Source organism: Periophthalmus magnuspinnatus, chromosome 17 (genome assembly GCF_009829125.3).
Source record: "Periophthalmus magnuspinnatus isolate fPerMag1 chromosome 17, fPerMag1.2.pri, whole genome shotgun sequence".
Classification (NCBI taxonomy): domain Eukaryota; kingdom Metazoa; phylum Chordata; class Actinopteri; order Gobiiformes; family Gobiidae; genus Periophthalmus; species Periophthalmus magnuspinnatus.
The window spans coordinates 7,860,240-7,884,686 of NC_047142.1; the positions used below are offsets into that span (position 1 = coordinate 7,860,240).

The following is a 24,447-nucleotide window of genomic DNA, read 5'->3' on the forward strand; positions in this document are numbered from 1 at the left end:
ATGGTGTCCCCTTTAAGAGCTGCTCCACTGGGGCTGCTGTTGCTGATGTGCAGAAATAATGTGTCAACGCTCACCGGGAGCCTCTGTGAGTGGGGACAACACTGACAGATAATGAGGCCGTAATAATCGTAATCAAGACGCAATTCTTAACACATTTGAATAGCTGTCTGTGCCAAATACACAACTAAAATAAAGAGCTCCTCAACCAGCCGATGTGAAATATTACCGCAATGGAGTGGAGCTTCATTGATTGGGAAAGTAATGATACATGATTATGACCAGAGCCCACTGTTAGATCCTTCAGGGCACTGCTGAGGCTTTGACAGACAACTGCAAACCGGAGATAGATTTTTTTTTTTTTAAAGACTGCTGATAGTCGTGTAACTCTTGTGTGTCCAATTGACTCATGACGTTGTCAGTGTTAGACTGTGTGTGTGTATATATATATGTATATATATATATATATATATATATATATATATATATATATATATATATATATATATATATATATATATATATATATATATATATATATATATATATATATATATATATATATATATATATATATATATATATATATATATATATATATATATTATTATATTATTTATTTATTTATTTATTTTCACAATAACCACAAATTCTTTTACATTTGAGTTTTTGTTTGTGTGTTTATTTATTTGTTTGTTTATTAGTTATTCATCTGTTTTTGAATGTTGTTTCTCTGATTTATATCTCAAAGTCTCAAAGTGGTAGAGAAGGTTTGTACACAGTCCTGATTTGGTTCTTGATCCTGATTTTTGTCCTGATGTAGACTTGGTTGTGTTCATGGCTCTAGTTTAGCTTTTGTCTGGTTCCTTTGTTGGTTTAGTTCGAGTTTAGTCCTTGTGAGCACTCTTTAAATGTTTTGTGCATCAATAGAATGTATATGTTTTAAGATGATGGGGTAAATTGGAGGCCAAACATCTCAAGAATCATCCAGGATATAACTTGTGCATAGAACTGTACCTCTTACAATTGCATTCTGTATAATTTTAGTAATCATTGCCAAACTCAGTCATAGAGTTAGTTACACATATTCCAACCAAAAAGTGCAGGGTTGCAGGTTATCTGGGGTGCATATTAGTTGAGCTCCAAACAATGACCCTGAATATGAGGCAACATACAGCAAAATCCCCAATTAAGACTTATTGGGATTTTGAGTTTTAACACAGACAGTTTTTCTCCAGTAGATTTTATTTTTACAGAATTATTCACGGGAGGCGTTTATTGATGATTTGCCACATTCGGCAATTTTCCCACCATTCTCCTCCTCCATTATTCATCCTCCTCTACTTTTTAATCTCCTGCGAGCTGACTCAGAACTCCGCTCCCATTTGCGGACTGCTCCTCTCTTATATGCTCATGTCTGTAGCATTGATTAAATGGACTCCAGTGGGCCCAGGGATTACACCGCCATAGCCTATTCGCAATGGCATCCCTACACTGTTTTCCATTACTGACTGTAGTATTGGAATTTAGATAAACTGGGCAACTTGGGTAGGCGGATTTTTTTCTCTGATTGTTCTTTCAGTTCACTTGGGGTCTATTTGCTGCAATTTTCACAATTACTGGCATTGGTGTATTTGCTAATTTTCTACCTTCAGCTCTAGGCTCGACTCTCTCGCCAACTGGACTCCCACAGGAGGCTAGAGCAGAGGAGGGAATCGCAGAGGCAGAAAATGAATATATTGTTTCTCATCAGTAGAGAGGGAGAGCGGGGACAAGATCAGACAGGACTGAGACAAATGAGATAAGAGACATCCGGAGTGGCCTTTCCAACGCTGCGGCTGTTCTCTCATAAACATGTGGTTTTTAATATGAGCTCAGCACGGCTTATTAATGAAGGCCTGACCCTCTCACTGCAGCACACAGACTGAGCCACTGTGAGATACTGAGAAATGAGATGTGCCTAACTTTACTCTGTAAAAGGATTCATTGAAATACAGTTAGAGATATTGTAGCAAAGATTATTACATAAAGTTTAGTTTGCACTATAATCAACAAATGCATTCACTCTAACTCACAAATTAGTGTTTTAATGACAATGTTATTATCAAGTAATATGCACAGTGAGCTGATAAAATAATAAATGAAAGTAGTAAGGTGGGCTATTAGTGAAGTAACTATGCCTCTATGCCTTCTTTGTCCTGGTGGTTATGCATACTAAGCTATTCAATCCTTCTTTTCCTTTACTAAAAACAGTCATTGCATTTTTTGATACTAGGTTAATTGTCAGTAAGAGTTAACTTCTGGTTTTCACATGGTACATGTTTATTTTGGAGGGTGGCTGATATGGAGCATAGTTCCATATTTAGAATTCTGACCGGGAGTGTCACAGCTACCAAAGAGCCAGTCCGGAGCGAGGTTATTGAAAGTATCGCCCATTCCCAATCAAACCATGTGCTAACGCTAGTGGGAGCATTTTTGGGAAAAGAAGCCACCTGATTTGTTTGTTATTCATGTTCACATTGATGACCACAATAGTGAAATAAAATACCAGGATCATGTTAATACAAACATTTTTAAGATAAAAATGACAAGCTTGACAGCAGCAATTACAGAAAGAGGAGCAACAGTTTTTCAGTGCAAAGTGAATCGGAGCCAAAGTCGATGGAGCCAGAACCGATGGAGCCAGAACCGATGGAGCCAGAACTGATGGAGCCAAGGCCCTCACTTCCTATTTGGAACAGGGTGGCTAGATAGTTAGCTTTGTCCATTTATATATACAGTCTATGATAGCCTCTCATGAGGGGCAATATGGACTCTTGTGAATCAGCTATTCAAAAGCCATAAACAGAATCCCAGTGCCAATGCCCATCGTGTTCAGCAGAGATCCAATCACCCACATCGAATGGATGACGTCCTTTGTCTCTCTTATGGACTGCAATGGCATAGCTCCTGCTGATAAATCACTGGTCCTGCACATCACTAGTCCTGCACTGAAATGTCTATAGGGAATGTTTTATCGCAGTGATGAAGAGGCATACAACGATGCATGGAAAAAGCTTGACTAACGCTATGGTCAGAGACAGTGGCCTAAGGATGCAAAAGGCTTAAGAACTAACTCAATGTCACTAAGTTGGTCAATCATGTTGCACTTCCATAACTGTTCCTGTGTCAGTATCCTCTGTCCAGAGTCCATCTACAGAGCAGTTAGTGTATGCATTATTAGATAAACAAAGTGATAACACATTTGCAAGTGAAAAGATAAGCAACAAGACAAGTGCACTCCCATCCAGTAAAGATATATCTAACCACAATGCTGGGAGCTCCTTTGACAGTTAAGAGTCAAAGAGTATCTGAACTGTGTATGAGAGGTTATACTTCAACCATTCGCATTGACCTGCCGCCTTCTTGCATGAAAGACTACATTCCATTTAACTATGATAACATACCTACAAACAAAATGGCAAAACAATGGCTCCATCTAACAGAGATTATGAATAAGGTACCACCACTATTGAACTGTGATGCCAGACACTGGGTTCTAACTGGGTTTGACTGTTCCAGATCTTTAGTCCTAAAACAGGTTCTGCTTGGAAAAGACAATGATCTATTTGCAATCCAGACAGAACTCGGGTGGAGTTCTGTTGGCAGCTCCACGTCAGCCCTCAGTAAAACTGAAACTCTATGCCACAAAGTTACAGTGGGAGAACTTTCTCCTCTAATGCATATATATATATATATTATATTATATTATATATTATATATATATAAAATATTTTCATAAATGATTGACAGCCAACTGTAGGCTCTAGAGGCCCTTTTAATCATCTTTCACTCAGATAACTCCTGGTTACAGATTTGAATGAACACAAAGATGACAGTGTTGGGTGTTGTTGATAAGTGTGAGAAGGAACCTGCACAAATGCATCTTATATATTTTTAAGTTGGCCAAAGCATCGCTTGTATCCTGTTGATGGCAAACAGAACATTGTTATTTTGAACACTGCGCAGTAGCACCAGCCCCTGAAGGCGTTTGCTCACTTGATCGGATTTGATTTTCCTTGACAAGTGTCCAGGCAAGAGTCCAGGGAAGAGTCCGGGTAAATGTCTAGGTAAGAGTCCAGGTAAATGTACAGGTAAATGTCCAGGTAAATGTACAGGTAAATGTCCAGGTAAATGTCTAGGTAAGAGTCCAGGTAAATGTCCAGGTAAATGTCCAGGTAAGAGTGCAGGTAAGAGTCCGGATAAGCAGTGCCTCCATGGCTGCTCTCCCGAGGCCCTGCTCTTCTCTCTCAGCCCGCGCAGTAATTGGTGTCTGACAGTTTTGCTTCTCACACTTCTCATTTGGACTAGTAGAACCTGTCTCACTGTGGAGCGCTGTCCTGTCTTGTTCTTTTGGCGGTCGTCCACATTTCAACCTGCCACGGATCACCGGAGTCACGGCGGGAGTACCCTCTGCAGCCGGGGCAAACATGACCAGGCAAAGGCGCTTTATTTTGGGATATCCCACCAACATAGTGTGTCCAGACTTAACAATTTTGACTTCCTTAGTCGCTCAGTTTAATGTAGACTATTTTATAATTATTTGTCATGTGATTTTATTAGTTCTTTTTAACGATACAGTGGCTTAACATCTCTTTTATACTTGTTCCATCTGTGTGGTCAGATCAGGACCAGGCCAGTACCATTACACCCGCAGCTAGGGCACTTGTCGATGTCTTTAAACTTTTTAAATTATAGGGTTGCTTCTCTGCATATTAAAAACACCAAATTTAAAGCAGGGCTTGGCATTGGGATATTTACAGAGAAAAAACAGCCACTGTTGCCCTTGATTGATTATAAATCTTTATTCAAAATGTGATGACATTCTAATTTGACTATTTAGGGCATATTTCTGTTTACTTGGTTAATTTGATTTGACATTTTGCAGTAAGGTAGTTGTGTTCATGCTATGGCCTATTCACTAAAGGAGCACGAGTGCCTTCTAGTGGCAGCATTAAAAAGTGCAAAACCATCAGGTCCTTCATGCTGCTCATAAAACAAGGCCCTTTTAATGCAATGATTCAGACCTGTCTGTAGGTTCATCTAAGCAGCAAAGCCATGACAGAGGAAAGTTAAATTACATCACACGTTTTCTAACTCCAGAAACGTTTCGCTGCACTTATAAATATCTATGGTAGAAAACATTATTTGTCATTACAATATTCATCAATGCAGTCATCAGCAAAATACAGAAAATAAATAAAGTAGGCCTACTATGAAATAGGCTAAATCAAATCCCACAAAGCTGTGCACACTGGCCTTCACACTAACTGTCCTGAACATGTGAAATCATATCAGGGCTGCCAGAAGGTGCAGTTTGTATAAAAATCAACACACCCATAAACTGCGTAAAGCCAAAACATAGTCATAAGAGTTTGCAGATGTAATTTAGACTTTTCTTTTGAGGAATTTGATTTAGCTTATAGCCTACTTGTAATCATGTATTTTTTGTTATTTACAATTCATTCTATTTTTATTTTTACTTACATTTGTCATGAACGACTTCAGTGCTGTCGTCGTTTTGAGTAGGTTTACATGAGCAGTAGATGTGTTGCTGAAGTCCACTATTCTCAGTGTAATGGAGTCTGATGGACACCCCTCACAGTCATGCAGTGCACAGACACTTATGTCTGAGTGTCCTGAGAGTGCCTATATTGCACCTACAAAAAATTGTCATTGAATTTTCCATGAATTTATAGCAATCGATCAGACTGGATCAAACTCTGCTAAATTTGGTAGACTGTATTGTGTATATTTTTTTCGTAAGTTTTTAGTAGTTTAGTAAGTAATATAGTAGACCTTGCCTTGCCAAATTCATTTTAAAAGCTGTCTGGCAACAACTGCTATTGATTGGATGTGAGGATAACCTGACAAATGAAGCTGTTTTAATCCCATTGTAAGGGAATATAATACTGCAGTTTTAAATGTACCAGGCTTTTGCCATCATGTAGCACTGATTAAAAGCTGTGATTGACAAGGTTCTCCCCCGTGCAGAGAAGAAGGGGATTGTGGGAGATCATTCTGCTTGTCTGAACTGAACACGTGCAAGAAGGACTAAACCTGTATGTTTGCCCTCTGACAGAAGCAGTGCCCATGATTTATTGGTTTCAGATTTCTGGAGTCCTGACGACAAATGCAGTGCGTACACTGTTTTCTATTAGTGTGATGTATTAAAGATGCTGCTCTTTGTCAGACACCTGCAGCATGTACACAACATAGGGCCTATGTATGTGCAGTGTTATTTATGAGGCATGGCCCTGCATGTGTGCTGCATGTTATCACTAGGCAATACTACACACAGTCTGTGTCTAATTTTAAATGTGTTGGAATATTGTATGTAAGGACAATAAATTACATAAGCTTTTCTTCAGAGATAGCCACAAATGACATCCACTCCTCTGTTCTTTTAGTATTGATTTGCTATAATTTTCACACAAGATGATCTATTTAAAAAGAAAAAAAAAATAAAGAGAGGGCAGGATGTTTTTCATGGCCGTTTTCACGTCATCAAACTGAACATTTTATCCAGATTTTGAAAAGTTTAAGGTGCTGTATGGCACATTTACAAGAGACTGATATGAGCCTGAATAGTCATGTTGGGTCAGTGTATTGCAGGAGGACCACAGTTTTACAGCTGCCACTTAGGCACAGTATAAACAAACTATCCTGTTCTATACTGTGTATTATATTACTTTGAGTTACAAAGTACTTGTACTGTCGCAGCAGCAAAACTGTTCACTTTCCTCAGTCTCTCCACCTCCATCACCAGCAGTGACCTGGCCAGCAAGGAGATTTTCTTCTGTAAGAATTTCAATCTCCCAATATCACAACAAAGACGTCCCATAACTGCCCAGGTCTTAGCACTAATCACTTCACTCATTTGGTATAACCCACTTTGACCCTCCTGGAACACGCCTCCTGTCACCTGTAGAGGGATGTCAAAACATTTTACATGAAATAAAAATAATGAACCAACTCTTAATGAGAGTGTTTGAGATTCTGTTACATCTTGAACAATGCCTTTCTTTTACCAACTGTCACCATGGTTAACCAAAGTCACTTTGCCACTGTAAGATGGCCTGCAAAATACTTTTCTTTATATATAATCCTCACACTGACATTTGGATTTGGTAATAAAAGCTTAATAACCGTTAATTTTTGGTGAAAAAACACAATGACTATGAAAAATGCATCTCCATAAATGTACTGAATGCAAATGATAAAATAGTGGAAAACTCTCATTCTGTAGCTGTGAATGGGTGAAGACTGTTTGAAGTGTGTGGTGTGTGTTGTGTCTTCTTTGGTGCAGTGTCAGTGATGGGCAGAGACTCGAGGGATACAGCTGTGGTCTCAGACTGAAACAGTTCACAGCTTTAACACAGGCATCACTGAGGAGATCTGGGGCCAAACCTTTGCTCCCATGACCTCGTGAGGAACTAACTGCTTGAGTTGTCCTAGCTGCTGTTTGCTGGTAGTTACACATTTCACAAACCTTTATGGGCTTTGTGTGCCACTAGTCCATGCCATTATCACCAATAACATCAGTCTGATGAGACATCTTAAAGAGAGCGAACGGTTTGTATCTTCCAAACTGCAGATATCAGACTGGTTTTAGATGAGGTCAGCCTCTGCTATTTTTAGAGCTGCAACTAATGATTATTTTAGTATAATCAGTGATTCTTTTTACAGTTAGTCAACCTGTCAAATGATTACTCCTGTTGCAATTTAGAACGTTTTAAATACAAACTAGATATGCTGAATGGGGAAACCGTAGAGGATGTTTACAGTGTTTTACACATCTCAAAATATATTTTGTTCGTTTGCTATCTTGATTTCATAACAGAGGTGTGTGGATAATAAATCCTTTATTCCAATCTAGGATCTATGATCACTGATGTAGATAATATTTATCAATAATTACATGAATCAATTTGTCCTGATTAATCTGACGTTATAGCAGCTCTGCTAATGCCTGTAATTAACCCTGATTTGTACACTGTCAGCATTTACTAAATATACTGTCTTCACAGACTCTTTTATGTCTTATACATTGAAGTTATTGTCTAATCACTGATTTGCAGTGTGCTATAGTTGGGAACTGACATCTTAGAGTTCAAAGTAATAGACCAACAGGTACCACAAAAATGTTTTTGTTTTTTTTTAATGTGGCAATTAGGAGCATAACATATGATTTGTCGCAGCCCCATAGCTAAACTTTGTGCTGTGCAGGTGAAGCAAACAACAGTTTCAGTTCAGAATCTTGACAGAAATGAAAATAAAAAGCTTTTTTTGTTTTATTATGTGTGTCTCCCAGGGCCAATATCTGTAAGGTAAAGTAATTTGAACTTCCCTCGCTGCCTGTGTCAGGTGTAATCGAACAGTATTCGATGAGCTTCAAGTGCACACAAAACAAGTGAGAGAGAGAGAGGGGTAGTTAGAAAGAGAGAATGAAGCAGGGAGATAGAGGGAAGAGTGGGATAAGAGAGAAAGAAGAAAGAGAAGAAGAGGAGGGGGGAGATGGAAGAAAGAAAAGAGAGGGAAGAGATAGAGCCAGAGAACGGAGAAGAGGGGGAAATGGAAGAGAGACTGGAAAAAAGAGAGAGAAGAGAAGGGAGAGACAGGGAAGAGGGAGAGTGAGAGAAGCTAGAGAGAAGTGGGGGAGATAGAAGAGAGAGGGAGGACCGAGAGGGAAGGAGAGCAAGAGAAGAGAGAGAAAAGAAGGGGGAGATGGAAGAGAGAGGGAAGAGTGAGAGAGAAAAGAGAGGGAAGAGGGAGAGTGAGAGAACAAAGAAGAGGGAGAGATGGAAGAGAGAGGGAAGAGGAAAAGGGAAGGCAAGAGAAGAGGGGGGAGATAGAAGACAGAGGGAAGAGGGAGAGAGAAGAGAGGGAGAGACAGGGAAGAGGGAGAGTGAGAGAAGATAGAGAGAAGAGGGAGTGATGACAGAGAGAAGAGGGAGGAGGGGGAGATAAAAGAGAGCGGGAGGACTGAGAGGGAAAAGAGGAAGTAAGAGGGAAGGAGAGCAAGAGAAGAGAGAGAGAAGAGGGAAAAGATAGAAGAGAACGGGAGGAGGAAGAGCAAGAGAAGGGAGAGAGAAGAGAAGGAAGATGGAATAGAGAGGGGAGAGGAAGAGCAAGAGAAGCGAGAGAGAAGAGGGGGAGATAGAAGAGAGAGGGAAAAGCAAGAGAGAAGAGAGGGAAGGGAAGAGGGAGAGCAAGAGAAGATAGAGAGAAGAGGGAGGAGATGGAAGCGCAAGAGAGGAGAGAGAAGAGGGGGGATTGGAAGAGCAAAAGAGAAGAGAGGAAGAGAAAGTGAAGAGAGGGGAGATAGAAGAGTGAGAGAGAAGAGAGGAAGAGAGCATGAAGAAAGGGGAGATGGAAGAGCGAGAGAGAATAGGGAGAGATAGAAGAGAGAGGGAAAAGAGAGAAGAAAAGATAGAGAGAAAAATGGCGGAAAGAGAAAGAAGGGGGAGGTAGAAGAGAAAGGGAAGAGGGAAAGAGAAAGTAAAGAGGGGGATAGAGACAAAAAGAGAGTGAGCGAGAAGAGAGGAAGGGAGAGAGAGAAAGAGAGAGGAGGGGTTAATACTGAGCGCACATAGTTATAGGTTGAAGCAAACACCAAACCAGAGCGACGTCTCATATGCTCCATATTGAATCTCAGAGGACACAGCCACACAGGACTGGACGTAAGTCTTCTGGAAATTACTAATCAACACATTTAAGTATACATTAAATGACTTTTTCAATTTTATTTATGTTCTATATCATTGAAGTGTAACATGGGGCGAAAGGTAGATTTGAGTGTAATATTTGATTACATTTGTATTTCATAATAATGGTTAATTCAATACTGATAACATACTGACTTTGCAGCTATATTGACTGCATTACATATGAACAGGAACATAGTTGGAAGACTCCAGTTGTGTTTGAGTGAAGGTGAACTACTAAATGAATGTAATGCTGTAGATTTGTGCATTTGAAGTTGTATGTGTTGCTACCAGGTAAAGGCTGTATGCTGCTGCTAGGTAACTGCGATAAACATGTAGACTATGAGTTTTCAAACCTTTCAGACCAGGGCACCCAAAATCATCATGCAACCAACTTGAGACTCCCTCTGCAAAATGAAGTTGATGATGTAATAATTTCAAGTGACCTGTTGAATCAGGTTCATTTGATTTGTTTTGCTGTTTGATCTGATGTTGTCAATTCAGAAATTACTTACTTGCGACCTCCAATTAGGGAACCATTGTAGACCAACCTTATTAGGACAAGGACAAGTGTGTATGTCTGTATTGCACATCTGATATGTAAACAACTAAACGATCATTTTAGATTCACCATTGAAAAATGACAAAAATAAATGCTCATTTATTTAAAGTTAAAGTCTTGAGCAAGTCTGATCCCTTGACTCCACACAAAGGCCTATACAGGACACCACATTATTATAATCAGATACAAAATATAACATTACTACAGTAGCAGCTTGGAGGATTCATTTGAGGGAGTGGGAAAGATGATGGATGACTTTCTGACACGTGTAAACCAAACATAGACTATCTTTTTGCTTTTAGGTGTGACACGATGCTCACCCCAAACTGCTCCCTTGAGACTGTCTCCAGTGTTGTGTCCAACATGTCCATTGGGTGCCCTCACTCCTCTCTGCTCTGTGGGATAAACATGTCTCTTTTGGTTAATGTTAGCTCTGTGGATCTGGACGAGCTGTGTTTGAGCGAGGATGAGTACCTAGCACTTCACCTGGGACCTCTCCGATCACCCATCTTTGCTCCGGTCTGCGTCACCTACCTGAGCATTTTCCTCGTGGGGGTCTTGGGTAACTCTTTGACTTGTGCTGTAATTTTGCGTTACAAAGCCATGCAGACACCCACAAACTTGTACCTGTTAAGCCTGGCCCTATCAGACTTACTCGTACTCCTCCTGGGTATGCCTCTGGAGTTGTGGGAGATGTGGCGGAGCTATCCATTCCCATTAGGAGAGGGCGGTTGTTACTTCAAGACCTTTCTATTTGAGACAGTTTGCTTTGCATCTGTGCTTAACGTCACCGCCTTAAGTGTGGAGAGGTACATAGCGGTGGTGCATCCTTTAAAAGTGAAGAGCCTCTCCACCCGCGCCCATGTCAAGAGGGTGATTGTGATGCTTTGGGTGATGGCGATGATCTGCGCCGTGCCCAACACAAGTCTACACGGGATCCTCCTTCTACCCCCCAAGTTTGGACGGCCCTTCCCACAGCTCAGGCTATGTGCTGTGAGTCAATGCTTACTTTTATTATTTCATGTCTCTTTGTTTCAGTGTCTTGCCCAATGACACCACGATAGGGCAGCGAATCGTATCAGTCAGTAAAAGCATGTTGTTTGAGACTTTCATTATTTTTGTTTAAATGGCAATGATTCAAAATCTGTACTGTTTATGCTCAGGAAATTTATATTGAAGACCTTTTTTTTTTTTTTAAGATAAACTGAATCAAAAATGGTCATCAATCAGTTTTAGGAAAAAGACAGATAGATAGAATGGATGGTTAGAGACTAGACCAATAACTATCTGGTAATCCATGGGTTTCAGAGTGATGAAAATAAGCGTTGTTGCCATGGAAATCAAGAATACAAAACAAACAGGAAGCTTAAAATGAAACCAAGAGACATCCACTTTAGAGCACATGTGATATTATAACACCACATCTAATCCCTGGACCTGTTTTCCTCTTTTTTAATGTGTTTGTCTTTATCAGACCTTGTGAAGCCCACCTGGATGTACAAATTGACCATCCTCATCTCGTCTCTGGCCTTCTTCGTGCTCCCAGTGCTGGTCATGGGAGCGCTGTACTTCCTGATTGGCCTCACACTGTACAGGGAGAGGGGCATGAAAGCCCTCTCAGCCATGTTTGGAGTGGACAGTGTGTCAGAGGATCACATGCAGAGGCTGAGCAGACGCAACCTGCAAGTGACAAAAATGCTCTGTAAGAACCGCCTTTGTTTCTATGGAGACATTTCTCTTTTAATAAATGACCTTTATTATGTCATTTGTTTAGTATTTAAAGTTCTATTTTTATTTTTCGTATGAGTCACTGTATTCTGATGATGTTGAAGTCATAGATGGAGCTGTTTTATAAGTAGATGGTTGGATAGGTTTTAAAATAACTCGTACGTGCTCTCAACTGAAAAAGCCACATACCAGGTGAATTCAGGCTCAAACTTTTGGAACATAGATAAAATATTATCTATATAATCAACATAAAACTTGACCAGTTCAAATTTGAGATTGCGTTACTGCTCCTGACTGGGTGCCCCAGTGGCATTGAAGGAATTTCCAGGGACAATAATTCATTGGATGTATATAGTAGTTTTCAAAACCTGGTGGTAGTAACTTACTGTTGTAGCCACAGCTGCCCTGAGGTAGACTGATGGAAATGAGGCCAATCTGTGCCACTGGCCCTTCCGACCACAACCAATCACTCACTCACACCACATTCACACGAGGCAATGTGGGTGAAGTGTCTTGCAGATTGACACAGCAACCATTTTCCACTAGAGCCACTGCTGTCCTGTTACTGCATAACCTGTTATTCCCAGCAGTCTCCCACCCAAGTAGCAACCAGGCGCAACCTTCCTTACCTTTTGAGAGTGGTATGGTGGTACTGTTTTGGTCACTGTATTGTTAAAATTGTAAGATAGGATCAATGCCTTACCAGAGGTCTTTCTTCACTGAGTGCTTCTTTTCATAATCATCTATATTATTAAACTATTAATCTTACACCTTGTTGACGCTCTACAATACAATATTTAGCATTGGCCCAGTGCTCTGACCTGTCTCCCCCTGCAGGTGTCCTCGTGGTGGTTTTCAGTCTGTGCTGGGCCCCCTTTCACGTGGACCGCCTCATGTGGAGCTTCCTCGACACCTCGTCCCAACTGCACCTTATGATATTTGAACCAGTGCACATAGTCTCGGGCGTCTTCTTCTACCTGAGCTCTGCAGTCAACCCCGTCCTCTATAGCCTCATGTCCACGCGCTTCAGGGAGATGTTTAGTCACCTGACCTGTCCACACTACAACTGGCTCAACCACTCCAGCCTGCGCCTCACCCAGCGCAGCACACTCAGCCATAAGGCACCCAGCAACACCAAGGAACTGTCATAGTGGATGTAAACACAGAAACATATTTAAATATGAAGGTGACACTGACTTAATTGACTTAATTAATAAACAGTAAACCATAAGACTGTGAAAAATGTATTTGTAAGTCAATAAAATATGAACTAAAAGATCCTCAGCAGGAGTATGTTTAAACCTCCATCCCCATGTGCTGCCAGTGAGCTAATTGTAAGTGTTTGGCACATTTTTGATTTGATAAAAGAACCACAGACCACTTCAGAAGCCCTTCATGAAGAAAAATACAACAAGGCAGTTTACGTCGCCCGGACTGGCGTTACCGGGGCCCCACCCTGGAGCCAGGCCTGGGGTGGGTGCTCGGCAGCGAGCGCCTGGTGGCCGGGCCTTTCCCCACGGGGCCCGGTCGGGCCCAGCCCGAAGAAACGACGTGGGGCCGTCCTCCCGTGGACCCACCACCTGCGGGAGGAGCCATGAGGGGCGGGTGCGGAGAGATCCAGGGTAGCAGTCGAAGGCGGGGACCTCGACGACCGGATCTCCGGACATGGAGACTAGCTCTGGGGACATGGAATGTCACCTCGCTGGGGGGGAAGGAGCCTGAGCTTGTGCGGGAGGTTGAGCGTTACCGGCTAGATATAGTCGGCCTCACCTCCACGCACAGCTTGGGCTCTGGAACCCATCTTCTTGAGAGGGGTTGGACTCTCCATTTCTCTGGCGTTGCCCGCGGGGAGCGGCGGCGAGCTGGTGTGGGCTTGCTCATTGCCCCACAGCTCAGCCACTGCGTGTTGGGGTTCACTCCGGTGAACGAGAGGGTCGCGTCCCTGCGCCTTCGGGTCGGGGACAGGTCTCTCACTGTTGTGTCGGCCTACGGGCCAAACAGCAGTGCAGAGTACCCGGCCTTCTTGGAGTCCCTGGGAGGGGTACTAGACAGTGCACCAACCGGGGACTCCGTTGTTCTCCTGGGGGACTTCAACGCCCATGTGGGTAACGACAGTGACACTTGGAGGGGCGTGATTGGGAGGAACGGCCTCCCCGATCTGAACCCGAGCGGTGTTTTGTTATTGGACTTCTGTGCTAGTCACAGCTTGTCCATAACAAACACCATGTTCGAGCACAAGGGTGTCCATCGGTGCACATGGCACCAGGACACTCTAGGTCGGAGGTCGATGATCGACTTTGTTGTCGTGTCATCTGACCTCCGACCGCGTGTCTTGGACACTCGGGTGAAGAGAGGGGCTGAGCTGTCAACTGATCACCACCTGGTGGTGAGTTGGATCCGCTGGCGGAGGAGGAAGCCGGACAGACCTGGCAGGCCCAAGCGTATTGTGAGGGTCTGCTGGGAACGTCTGGCGGAGCCCTCTGTCAGGGGGGTCTTCAACTCCCGCCTCCGGGAGAGCTTCTCCCTGATCCCGGGGGAGGTTGGAGACATGGACTCCGAGTGGGCCATGTTCTCCACCTCTATTGTTGATGCGGCTGCTCGTAGCTGTGGTCGTAAGGTCTGTGGTGCTTGTCGCGGCGGCAATCCCCGAACCCGGTGGTGGACACCGGAAGTAAGGGATGCCGTCAAGCTGAAGAAGGAGTCCTATCGAGCCTTGTTGGCTCGTGGGACTCCTGAGGCAGCTGATGAGTACCGGCAGGCCAAGCGTGCCGCGGCTCGGGCAGTCACAGAGGCAAAAACTCGGGGTTGGGAGGAGTTCGGGGAGGCCATGGAGGAGGACTATCGGACGGCCTCAAAGAGATTCTGGCAAACCGTCCGACGCCTCAGGAGGGGAAAGCAGTGCTTCACCAACACTGTTTACAGTGCGGGTGGAGAGCTGCTGACCTCGACTGGGGATGTTGTCGGGCGGTGGAAGGAATACTTTGAGGATCTCCTCAATCCCACTGTCACGTCTTCCGAGGAGGAAGCAGAAACTGGGGACCCAGAGGCGGACTCGTCCATCACCCTGGCTGAAGTCACTGAGGTGGTTGGCAAGCTCCTCGGTGGCAAGGCTCCGGGGGTGGATGAGATCCGTCCTGAGTACCTCAAGTCTCTGGATGTTGTGGGACTGTCTTGGCTGACACGTCTCTGCAACATCGCGTGGCGGTCGGGGACAGTACCTGTGGAATGGCAGACCGGGGTGGTGGTCCCTCTGTATAAAAAGGGGGACCGGAGGGTGTGTTCCAATTACAGGGGAATCACACTCCTCAGCCTTCCCGGTAAGGTCTATTCCAGGGTGCTGGAGAGGAGAATCCGACCGATAGTCGAACCTCGGATTCAGGAAGAGCAGTGTGGTTTTCGTCCTGGTCGTGGAACACTGGACCAGCTCTATACTCTCCATCGGGTCCTCGAGGGCTCATGGGAGTATGCCCAACCAGTCCACATGTGTTTTGTGGATCTGGAGAAGGCATTCGACCGTGTCCCTCGTGGTGTCCTTTGGGGGGTGCTCTGGGAGTATGGGGTCCGGGGCTCTTTGCTAAGGGCTGTCCGGTCCCTGTATGACCGGAGCAGGAGCTGTGTTCGCATTGCCGGCAGTAAGTCAGACCTGTTCCCAGTGCATGTTGGACTCCGCCAGGGCTGCCCTTTGTCACCGGTTCTGTTCATTATATTTATGGACAGAATTTCTAGGCGCAGCCAGGGGCCGGAGGGGGCCTGGTTTGGGAACCACAGGATTTCATCTCTGCTGTTTGCAGATGATGTTGTCCTGATGGCTTCTTCAAGCCAGGACCTGCAGCAGGCACTGGGGCGGTTTGCAGCCGAGTGTGAAGCGGCTGGGATGAGAATCAGCTCCTCCAAATCCGAGGCCATGGTTCTCGACCGGAAAAAGGTGGTTTGCTCTCTCCGGGTGGGTGGTGAGTCTCTGCCCCAAGTGGAGGAGTTCAAGTATCTCGGGGTCTTGTTCACGAGTGAGGGAAGGATGGAGCGTGAGATTGACAGGCGGATCGGTGCAGCGTCTGCAGTGATGCGGTCGCTGTATCGGTCCGTTGTGGTAAAGAAGGAGCTGAGCCGGAAGGCGAAGCTCTCGATTTACCGGTCAATCTACGTTCCTACCCTCACCTATGGTCATGAGCTTTGGGTAATGACCGAAAGGACAAGATCGCGGATACAAGCGGCTGAAATGGGCTTCCTCCGCAGAGTGGCCGGGCGCACCCTTAGGGATAGGGTGAGGAGCTCGGTCACACGGGAGGAGCTCGGAGTAGAGCCGCTGCTCCTACACGTTGAGAGGAACCAGCTGAGGTGGCTCGGGCATCTGCTCAGGATGCCTCCTGGACGCCTCCCTAGGGAGGTGTTCTGGGCATGTCCCACCGGGAGGAGGCCCCGGGGAAGACCCAGGACACGCTGGAGGGACTATGTCTCTCGGCTGGCCTGGGAACGCCTTGGGGTCCCACCGGAGGAGCTGGAGGACGTGTCCGGGGTGAGGGAAGTCTGGGAGTCCCTGCTTAGACTGCTGCCCCCGCGACCCGGCCCCGGATAAGCGGAAGAAAATGGATGGATGGATGGATAGTTCTGTTTTGATCTGTTTAGTCCTGGTTTTAACCTGATGTAATGCTGAACTACTCTAACAGTGGTGGAAAGACTATTTGTACTCAAGTAAAAGTGCAGTACCATGGCTAAAAATACACCCAATTAAAAGTACAAGTACAGTTGCCCCTCTAATGGGGCCTCGTGTGGACCTCTTTTAAACATGGTTATAGTTTTGGTTAATACCAGGTTAAATATTTGCTTTGAAATAGTTTAGTCCTGTTTAGTTTCTGTTTGGACCTTTATGGTCCTGGTTTAATCATTGTCTAATCCAAACACAAACTATTGAGGAAGTAGAATATTTTAAACAAAGTAACACCTAGTTAAGTCTTATGTTATTATGTGTCCAGCAGAGAAAGACACAAACCAATCAGATCTCTGGATGCAGGGCATAGACCAGGAGTGTCAGACTCATCTTCACAGAGGGCTACATCAGCAAAATAGTTGCTCTCAAAGGGCCAGATGTAAATGTCAGACAGTATAAATGTAACTGCATGTAACCAAATGTAATGTAAAATAAATGTAACTATTTTTAATCTTGTTAATTAAATGTTTATGTATTTCTAAATGAAAAAATGGCTGTGTAACTGTGTATCTCTTGATTGACATTTGAAGACAGTCATACCTTTTAATTTCCCTTGTCACGGGCCACATAAAATGAAGTGGAGGCCCACATTTTGACTGTGGGCCTTGAACTTGACAAATGTGGTATAGACACATTCCACATCTGGAGAACAGAGCTTCTAAACAGGACACATCTCTGTATGTTCTGTTCAAATGGACTCTTCTTCTGATTCCAGCTCCTACAACATGGAGCCACCTGGACCTGGCCACTGGTCTAAACCCAGACCTAAACCTGCTCCCAGCTCTGTGTCTCTGAAAAGTGACCGCTCCAAAGGCTATGTTCCAGACTTTAGAGAAGCTCCTCCTGAAGACCAGAGGTAAGACTGATCTTTTCACACTGATAAACAGAGACCAAACTGAGTCGGGCTGTTACTGTGAGACTGTTACTGAGGAAAATTTTCCTTTGCAATGCACAGACAGAGCGAAGAGATGAGATAAACATACAGCAAAACCTGTAAAAACCTGATCCCTTCATCCATTACATGTCTGAACACCAGGCTCTGCGGAGTGCACTTTAATGTCTACTGTAACATGTCTAATGTTGTTTAGCTGTTTGTGTGTTTGTCAAAAGAGAGCTGTGTTTATGGAAAGCAATGTGCTTTTGGCAGGGAAAAGTAACTAGGCTCATTACAAATACTCACCATATTGTATCTGAGTAGATTTCTGGGGGTAATTGTACTTTTTTGAGTAGACTTTTAAATATGTACTTATAATTCTAGCCATGTACTTTTACATTTAAAAGCAATGCAGTGCACACGGTTGTCACACTTCAAAACACACATAACAGCACCTCATCACCTGCTCTGATTGGCCAGAGCTCAGAGAATATGCAAACTAGGATTTAAAGCAAATGCAATCAGGTTTAAACGGTTTAATGAAGCAAGTTTCATAAATAAGACTGACCTGTATACTACTAGAGGCATGTACAAACTAACTGTACTGTGAGTAGTGTGTTTCATGCATACTGTGTACTGTGTACACATTTGGGAGAAGTACTTGCAGTTGTGTACATTTAACCATGCAACTGTACTTCTACCCAAGATTGTTTTGTTTTGTTTTTTTCAGTTCTCTTTCCACCACTCATCCTTCAATAAAATCTTAAAGACTAAAGTCAACCAAAGTGGAAGTGTTTGAGAGCTGTGTATTTTAGTTCTGTTTGGATCTGTATTGTCCTGGTTTAATCATGGTCTAATCCTAACCCACAGTATTGAGGAAGTAGAACATTTCATCACACCAAGTCTTATTTCATCATGTGTCCAGCAGAGGGAGACACAGACCCATCAGACCTCTGGGTGCAGGACATTTCACAGTGACTCCACATCTGGAGAACAGAGCTTCTAAACAGGACACATCTCTGTATGTTCTGTTCAAATGGACTCTTCTTCTGATTCCAGCTCCTACAATATGGAGCCACCTGGACCTGGCCCCGGGTCTAAACCCAGACCTAAACCTGCTCTCAACTTTTTGTCTCTAAAAAGTGACCGCTCATAGGTTATGTTCCAGACTTTAGAAAAGCTCCTCCTAAAGACCAGAGGTAAGACTGTCATTGAACTGATCTTTTCACACTGATAAACAGAGACCAGACTGAGTCGGGCTGTTACTGTGTGACTCCCTCCTCACTCAAACACCTTATTCACTTTTTATCATCTTCCTGCTTTGTCATGGCCATGTGCTCCAGAGGGTTAGACTTACACAGACATGAGTTTAAACTACTGCAGAACACATGAGCTCTACACTGCCCCCTGTGGACTAGCACTGACAGCACTCTCTCTGAGCTGAGAATGGGTGAGGTTCATGTGACATCACAATATTGTTGTAGACAGCTCAGAGTGGCTGCAGTCAGACTCTTGTGGGAGCACAGAGACAGCAGCATCATGCTTTTCACACAGACGGATAAATCTTGCCTGACAGTCCCATCATAATAATTTCCTGTATATGTCTGACAATAACATAAATGGTGCGGTCACAAGGAAAAGCCATCTGACCCCCAAAGGCTATCCTCCAAACTTTAGAGAAGCTCCTCCTGAAGACCAGAGGTAAGACCTTCTTAATTCAGAGCTCTGGACATGTTCTCAGGACAGCGCCACCTGCTGTTCATCCTTCATCAGTACAAACAATGATCCTGTGTTTTAAAAGGAGCTGCTCTCAGTGTGAGACAGACGAGTTCAGGTGGGACAGGATCACAGGGTCTACTACAGATTGTACAGAGGTCTCAGAATCAGCTGTTCTGAACCAGGACTGTTCTGAATACATCACCAATGTGAAACTACTGCACTACAGTATATTTATTTTTATTCATTGAACTGTTCAACTGCATTTAACCAAAGACTATCTCCTGTTTTATTGTGTTCTTTTATGGACCATGAGTCTGGAATAAATAAATGATGATGAATTTATTGTTTGACAGGGAGCCAGGCCCAAAGGAGCAGCTGGACGCCATATTCAGGGTGAGTACCCTATGAGTGCAGCATGTAATGGGGTTCTCTGGGGTGCTCCTCAGGTTCTCTCTTTGACCAAAACTCTTCTCTGATTGTTCTGTTCCAGCGTCTGGAGGAGAACGTCCTGACTTTTGTCAAAGAGCAGCTGCAGAGGCTCCACAGGCTCCTGGCCTCAGATTACCCAGAATGCTCTGAGAGTGAGGAGGAGGAGCAGAGCAGCAGAGAGGCAGTTCTGAACATCACCCTGGACTTCCTGAGGAGGATGGACCAGGAGCAGCTGGCCCAGCGCCTGCAGGACAGTAAGAACTCTGTTACTGTCGCATCTGAGGAACAGACCACACCAGACTTGACTTCACAGTGACAAAAGTCTACAGGTGTTTTAGGCTCACAGAAAGTACTATGACCCGGGTACATTAGGTGGGTGATTTATTCATCTGAAGAAAAATATGCGGGTTATTATCTTTTTAATCTAAAGGTGCACTGTATCAATTTTCTGGTGGTGGGTTGATCTTCTCCATGGAGATGTTATTGCTTTGTCTGGGATGCTCCACACTATACCACGGATGTGCTCTGTAACTTGCTCTGCTGGTGTCACGTGCTTGTCTACATGAAGTGTAATGACATACTGTGGAACTTTCTAAAATTATATCTCCATGGAAACAAGCAGGTCTCAGACCCTCCACCCGAAAAGTCACATTCTGCATCTTTAACCTCACAATTAAAAATAGCTAATTTTCTATTTGAAACTTCTATTTCAGAGGAAGTTGAATTAAAGATTACATTTTCAGAAGAAGCTTGACTTGACAGTTATTTGTGTTTATTCAGGAAACACTGTTGGAGTTTGTAGAGATAAAATGAAGAGGCATCTGCAGCAGAGATTCAGCCGAGTGTTTGAGGGCGTGGCTAAAGCAGGAGACTCCACCCTCCTGACCCAGATCTACACAGAGCTCTACATCACAGAGGGCGGAGCCTCAGAGGTCAACCAGGAACATGAGGTCAGACACATGGAGACCTCATCCAGGAGACCAGCTTCTCCAGGAGACCACCATCACATGTGAAGACCTCTTTAAACACCCTGAAGACAGACATAGAGCAATCAGAGCTGAGGAGATCATGGAAGAGAGCACACGTTTAAGAATGTTTAAAAAAGCTGTTGCTGGACTGAGGCCAATTAGAGCACAGCAGACAAAGCGATCAATGAGAACAGAGACAAAGGCACCGATCCGGACAGTGTTGACGAAGGGTGTGGCCGGTGTAGGGAAAACAGTGATGACTCAGAAATTCAGTTTGGGACTGGGCTGAAGGCAGAGCCAACCAGGACCTCCAGTTGCTGTTCCCGTTCACTTTGAGAGAACTCAATGTGCTCAGGAGACACACAGTTCAGCCTGGTGGGACTGCTGCACCACTTCTTCAGTCTATCCAAAGGTCTCTGCAGCTTCCAACAGCTCCCAGTGCTCTTTATCTTTGATGGTCTGGACGAGTGCAGACTTCCTCTGGACTTCAGCGACACACGGGTCCTTACTGACCCCACAGAGTCCACCTCAGTTCATGTTCTGCTGGTGAACCTCATCAGGGGGAGCCTGCTTCCCTTTGCTCGCATCTGGATAACCACACGCGCCGCCGCAGCCAATCAGATCCCTGCTGAGTGCGTCTCTATGGTGACAGAGGTGCGAGGGTTCACTGACCCCCAGAAGGAGCAGTACTTCAGGAAGAGGTTCAGAGACCAGGCCACAGCCGTCATCTCCCACATCAAGAGCATCCGCAGCCTCCACATCATGAGCCACATCCCGATCTTCTGCTGGATCCTCTCCACAGTTATACAGAAGCTTCTGAAACAAACAGAGAAACCAGAGCTGCCCCGGACTCTCACACAGATGTACATCCACTTCCTGGTGGTTCAGGCCAAAGCCCAGAACATCAAGTATCACCAGGGATCAGGGGTGGGACCTTCACTGGACTCCAGAGACCAGGGAGATGGTGCTGTCTCTGGCAAAACTGGCCTTTGAGCAGCTGCAGAAAAGAAACCTGATCTTTCTACGAGTGTAACCTGAGCGGTGTGGGCTGGACGCTGCAGCGGCCTCAGTGTACTCCGGAGTGTTCACACAGTTTTTTAGAGAGGAGCCAGGCCTGTACCAGGACAAAGTCTACTGCTTCATCCATCTGAGTGTGCAGAGTTCTGGCTGCTCTTCACGTCCATCAGACCTTCACAGAGTCTGGAGTCACCTGTTAGAGGACAACAAACTTCTTTTCTTCCTCAATTGTTCAAAAACAAGACTGAACTGAGTTTTCTTACATCGCTCTGCTGTGGACCAGGCCTTACAGAGTCCAAACGGACACCTGGACCTGTTCCTAGCGCTTCCTCCTGGGGCTGTCTCTGCCAACCAATCAGAGTCTGCTTCAGGGTCTGCTGACTCAGACAGGAAGTGACGAGAGCAATCGGGAGACAGCAGAGTATAACAAAGAGAAGCTTAATGAAGAGGGTCCTGTCTGGAGAGAGAAGCCTGAACCTGCTTCACTGCCTGAACGAGCTGAACGACCACAGTCTGGTGAAGGAGATACAAGAGTACATGAGAAGAGGACAGATCTCCAGGTTAAATTCTCCTGCTCTGTGGGTGGCTCTGTCCTTCTTACTACTCTCCTCAGAGTCAGACCTGGAGGAGTTTGACCTGAGGAAATACTGGGCCTCAGAAACAGCTTTCCTGGGTTTACTGCCAGTGGTCAAAGCCTCCACCAAAGCCCTGTGAGTCTAGACTTTATTTAAATTCTTGTGTTGTGGTTCTAGTCTCTAATGTCCCTCTCTCCTCAGTCTTTGTGGCTGTGGCCTGTCCCCTCACAACTGTGGTCCTCTGGCCTCAGTCCTCAGCTCCTCCAGTCTCACACACCTGGATCTCAGTCACAATGACCTCCAAGACTCAGGAGTGGAGCTGCTGTGCTCTGGACTGAAGAGCGTAACCTGCAGACTAGAAACACTCAGGTGAAAGTTGAAAAAGCCTAAGTTTAGACTCACCTTTCACAACAGTTACAGGGAGTTACCTGTTTGAATCTAGAGTTAAAGATCTGATATAAAACCGCAAAAAAGGTGATTCATATATGTAACTAGTTTCTGACTTTCGTAAACCCCTTTGCACTTCATGTTTTACTCCTGCATCTGGGATCAATAAAATACTTACTAATTAGATATAGATAGAGTGTAGCGATCTGATTCTCTAACACAGAGCATCTTTTTCAATGCTTTGCATTCAAAATATAATCAGATGCCCCAATCTGAATGGAGAGGTGTGCAGATGGATCAGTGCATTGTCAGATAGGGTCAGTGATTGTAACATTATCTTTCCTCAGTCTTTGTGGCTGTGGCCTGTCCCCTCACAGCTCTGATCCTCTGGCCTCAGTCCTCAGCTCCTCCAGTCTCACACACCTGGATCTCAGTCACAACGACCTCGAAGACTCAGGAGTGGATGTCTGTCCTCTTGCGTCCACATGAATGTAATGCTGCCTCCTTGTGTCCACTGTGTGTCTTTAGGCTGTCTGGATGTCTGGTCTCAGAGAGGGGCGGGGCTGCTCTGGTCTCAGCTCTGTGCTCCACCCCCTCCCATCTGAGAGAGTTAGACCTCAGCTACAACCATCCAGGACCTTCAACAGAGCTCCTGACTGTTTTACGGGACGACCCACACTGTCACCTGCAGTCTCTCAGGTGTGGTTCTGTTATCCGTGGTTGGTTCAGATCCTGGTCCTCTGGTCTGGTCTAAACTGGACTTGTGTGTTTCAGGTTGGATCCTGCTGGAGAACAGTGGAATGGTCCCAGGTCTGAGGAAGTGTGAGTCTCTGGTATTTCATTCAGTTCATGAGGAAAGTAACATTATGTAACTTTATCAGGCTCAAATCTTCACAGATGTGGGGGAAACATTGTGTGAATAATTCAAGCTGCAAAATATGCATATAGACATGAGATGTGACTGTTTTTTTTCAGTGTATTTTATTACAGCTCACAACATAATTAAAAGAAAATGAAGAACTTTCATGTTCACAGGAAGAGGAAGTGATGTCATGTGTTTGTGTCCTCAGATTCCTGTGAGTTTTCTCTGGATCCAAACACAGCTCACAGAAAACTGAAACTGTCTGAGGACAAACGGACAGTGACCTGTGTGAGAGAGGAGCAGCAGTATCCAGATCATGAGGACAGATTTACAGACTACTATCAGGTCCTGAGCTCCACTGGCCTGAGGGGGCGCTGTTACTGGGAGGTGCAGTGGAGTGGGTGTGACATTAAAATAGCAGTGAGTTGCAGAGGAATCAGACGGAGAGGAAGGAGAGAGGATTGTTGGTTTGGAAGCAATGATCAGTCCTGGAGTCTGATGGTCTATTATGGACATTACTATTTCTGTCACAAAAACAGACAACTAAACCTCTCCTCTTCCTCCTCCTCCTTACGTCCCTCAGGTCGAGTGTCTGTGTTCCTGGACTCTGAGGCTGGATTTCTGTCCTTCTATGAGGTCCGCTCTGATGGAAAATTGTTCCACCTCCACACCTTCAGCTCCTCCTTCACTGAGCCTCTGTTTCCTGGGTTTGGGTTTGGAGAGTTGGAGGAAGGTTCCTCTGTGTCTGTGGTGGATCTGAGTAGAGCGCCCCCTGGTGGATATAAGTGACACTTTTATGATCTAATGATTCTGCGCATCAATCTGTCCTAAATCAGTACAAATGTAAATAAAAAATGAATATGAGTCCATCCTACATG

General features: G+C 44.6%; 2 protein-coding genes across 3 annotated transcripts in view; both read left to right on the forward strand.

Moving 5' to 3' along the window:
• The first annotated feature begins 10,617 nt into the window (after positions 1–10,617).
• On the forward strand, positions 10,618–13,184 carry LOC117385553 (neuromedin-U receptor 1-like). Its single transcript, XM_033982844.1, has 3 exons — positions 10,618–11,302; positions 11,780–12,007; positions 12,871–13,184. The coding sequence occupies exons 1-3, from the start codon at positions 10,618–10,620 to the stop codon at positions 13,182–13,184; spliced, it is 1,227 nt and encodes a 408-aa protein (XP_033838735.1).
• A 4,199-nt stretch (positions 13,185–17,383) lies between these two features.
• Positions 17,384–24,447, forward strand: part of LOC129456150 (NACHT, LRR and PYD domains-containing protein 3-like) — a 108,281-nt gene continuing 101,217 nt past the window's right edge. For both annotated transcript variants that reach the window (XM_055228677.1, XM_055228678.1), the window contains exon 1: positions 17,384–17,594. In XM_055228677.1, coding sequence (XP_055084652.1) covers positions 17,431–17,594 — 164 coding nt within the window. In that variant the 5' untranslated portion in view covers positions 17,384–17,430. The remainder of the gene's footprint in view (positions 17,595–24,447) is intronic.

Excerpts from the sequence above, each read along its gene's own strand:
- LOC117385553 (XM_033982844.1), top strand. The coding sequence starts at position 10,618 with ATGCTCACCCCAAACTGCTCCCTTGAGACTGTCTCCAGTGTTGTGTCC. Across the intron at positions 11,303-11,779 it reads GCTCAGGCTATGTGCTGTGA|ACCTTGTGAAGCCCACCTGG; the intron begins GTCAATGCTTAC and ends TGTCTTTATCAG. Across the intron at positions 12,008-12,870 it reads GCAAGTGACAAAAATGCTCT|GTGTCCTCGTGGTGGTTTTC; the intron begins GTAAGAACCGCC and ends CTCCCCCTGCAG.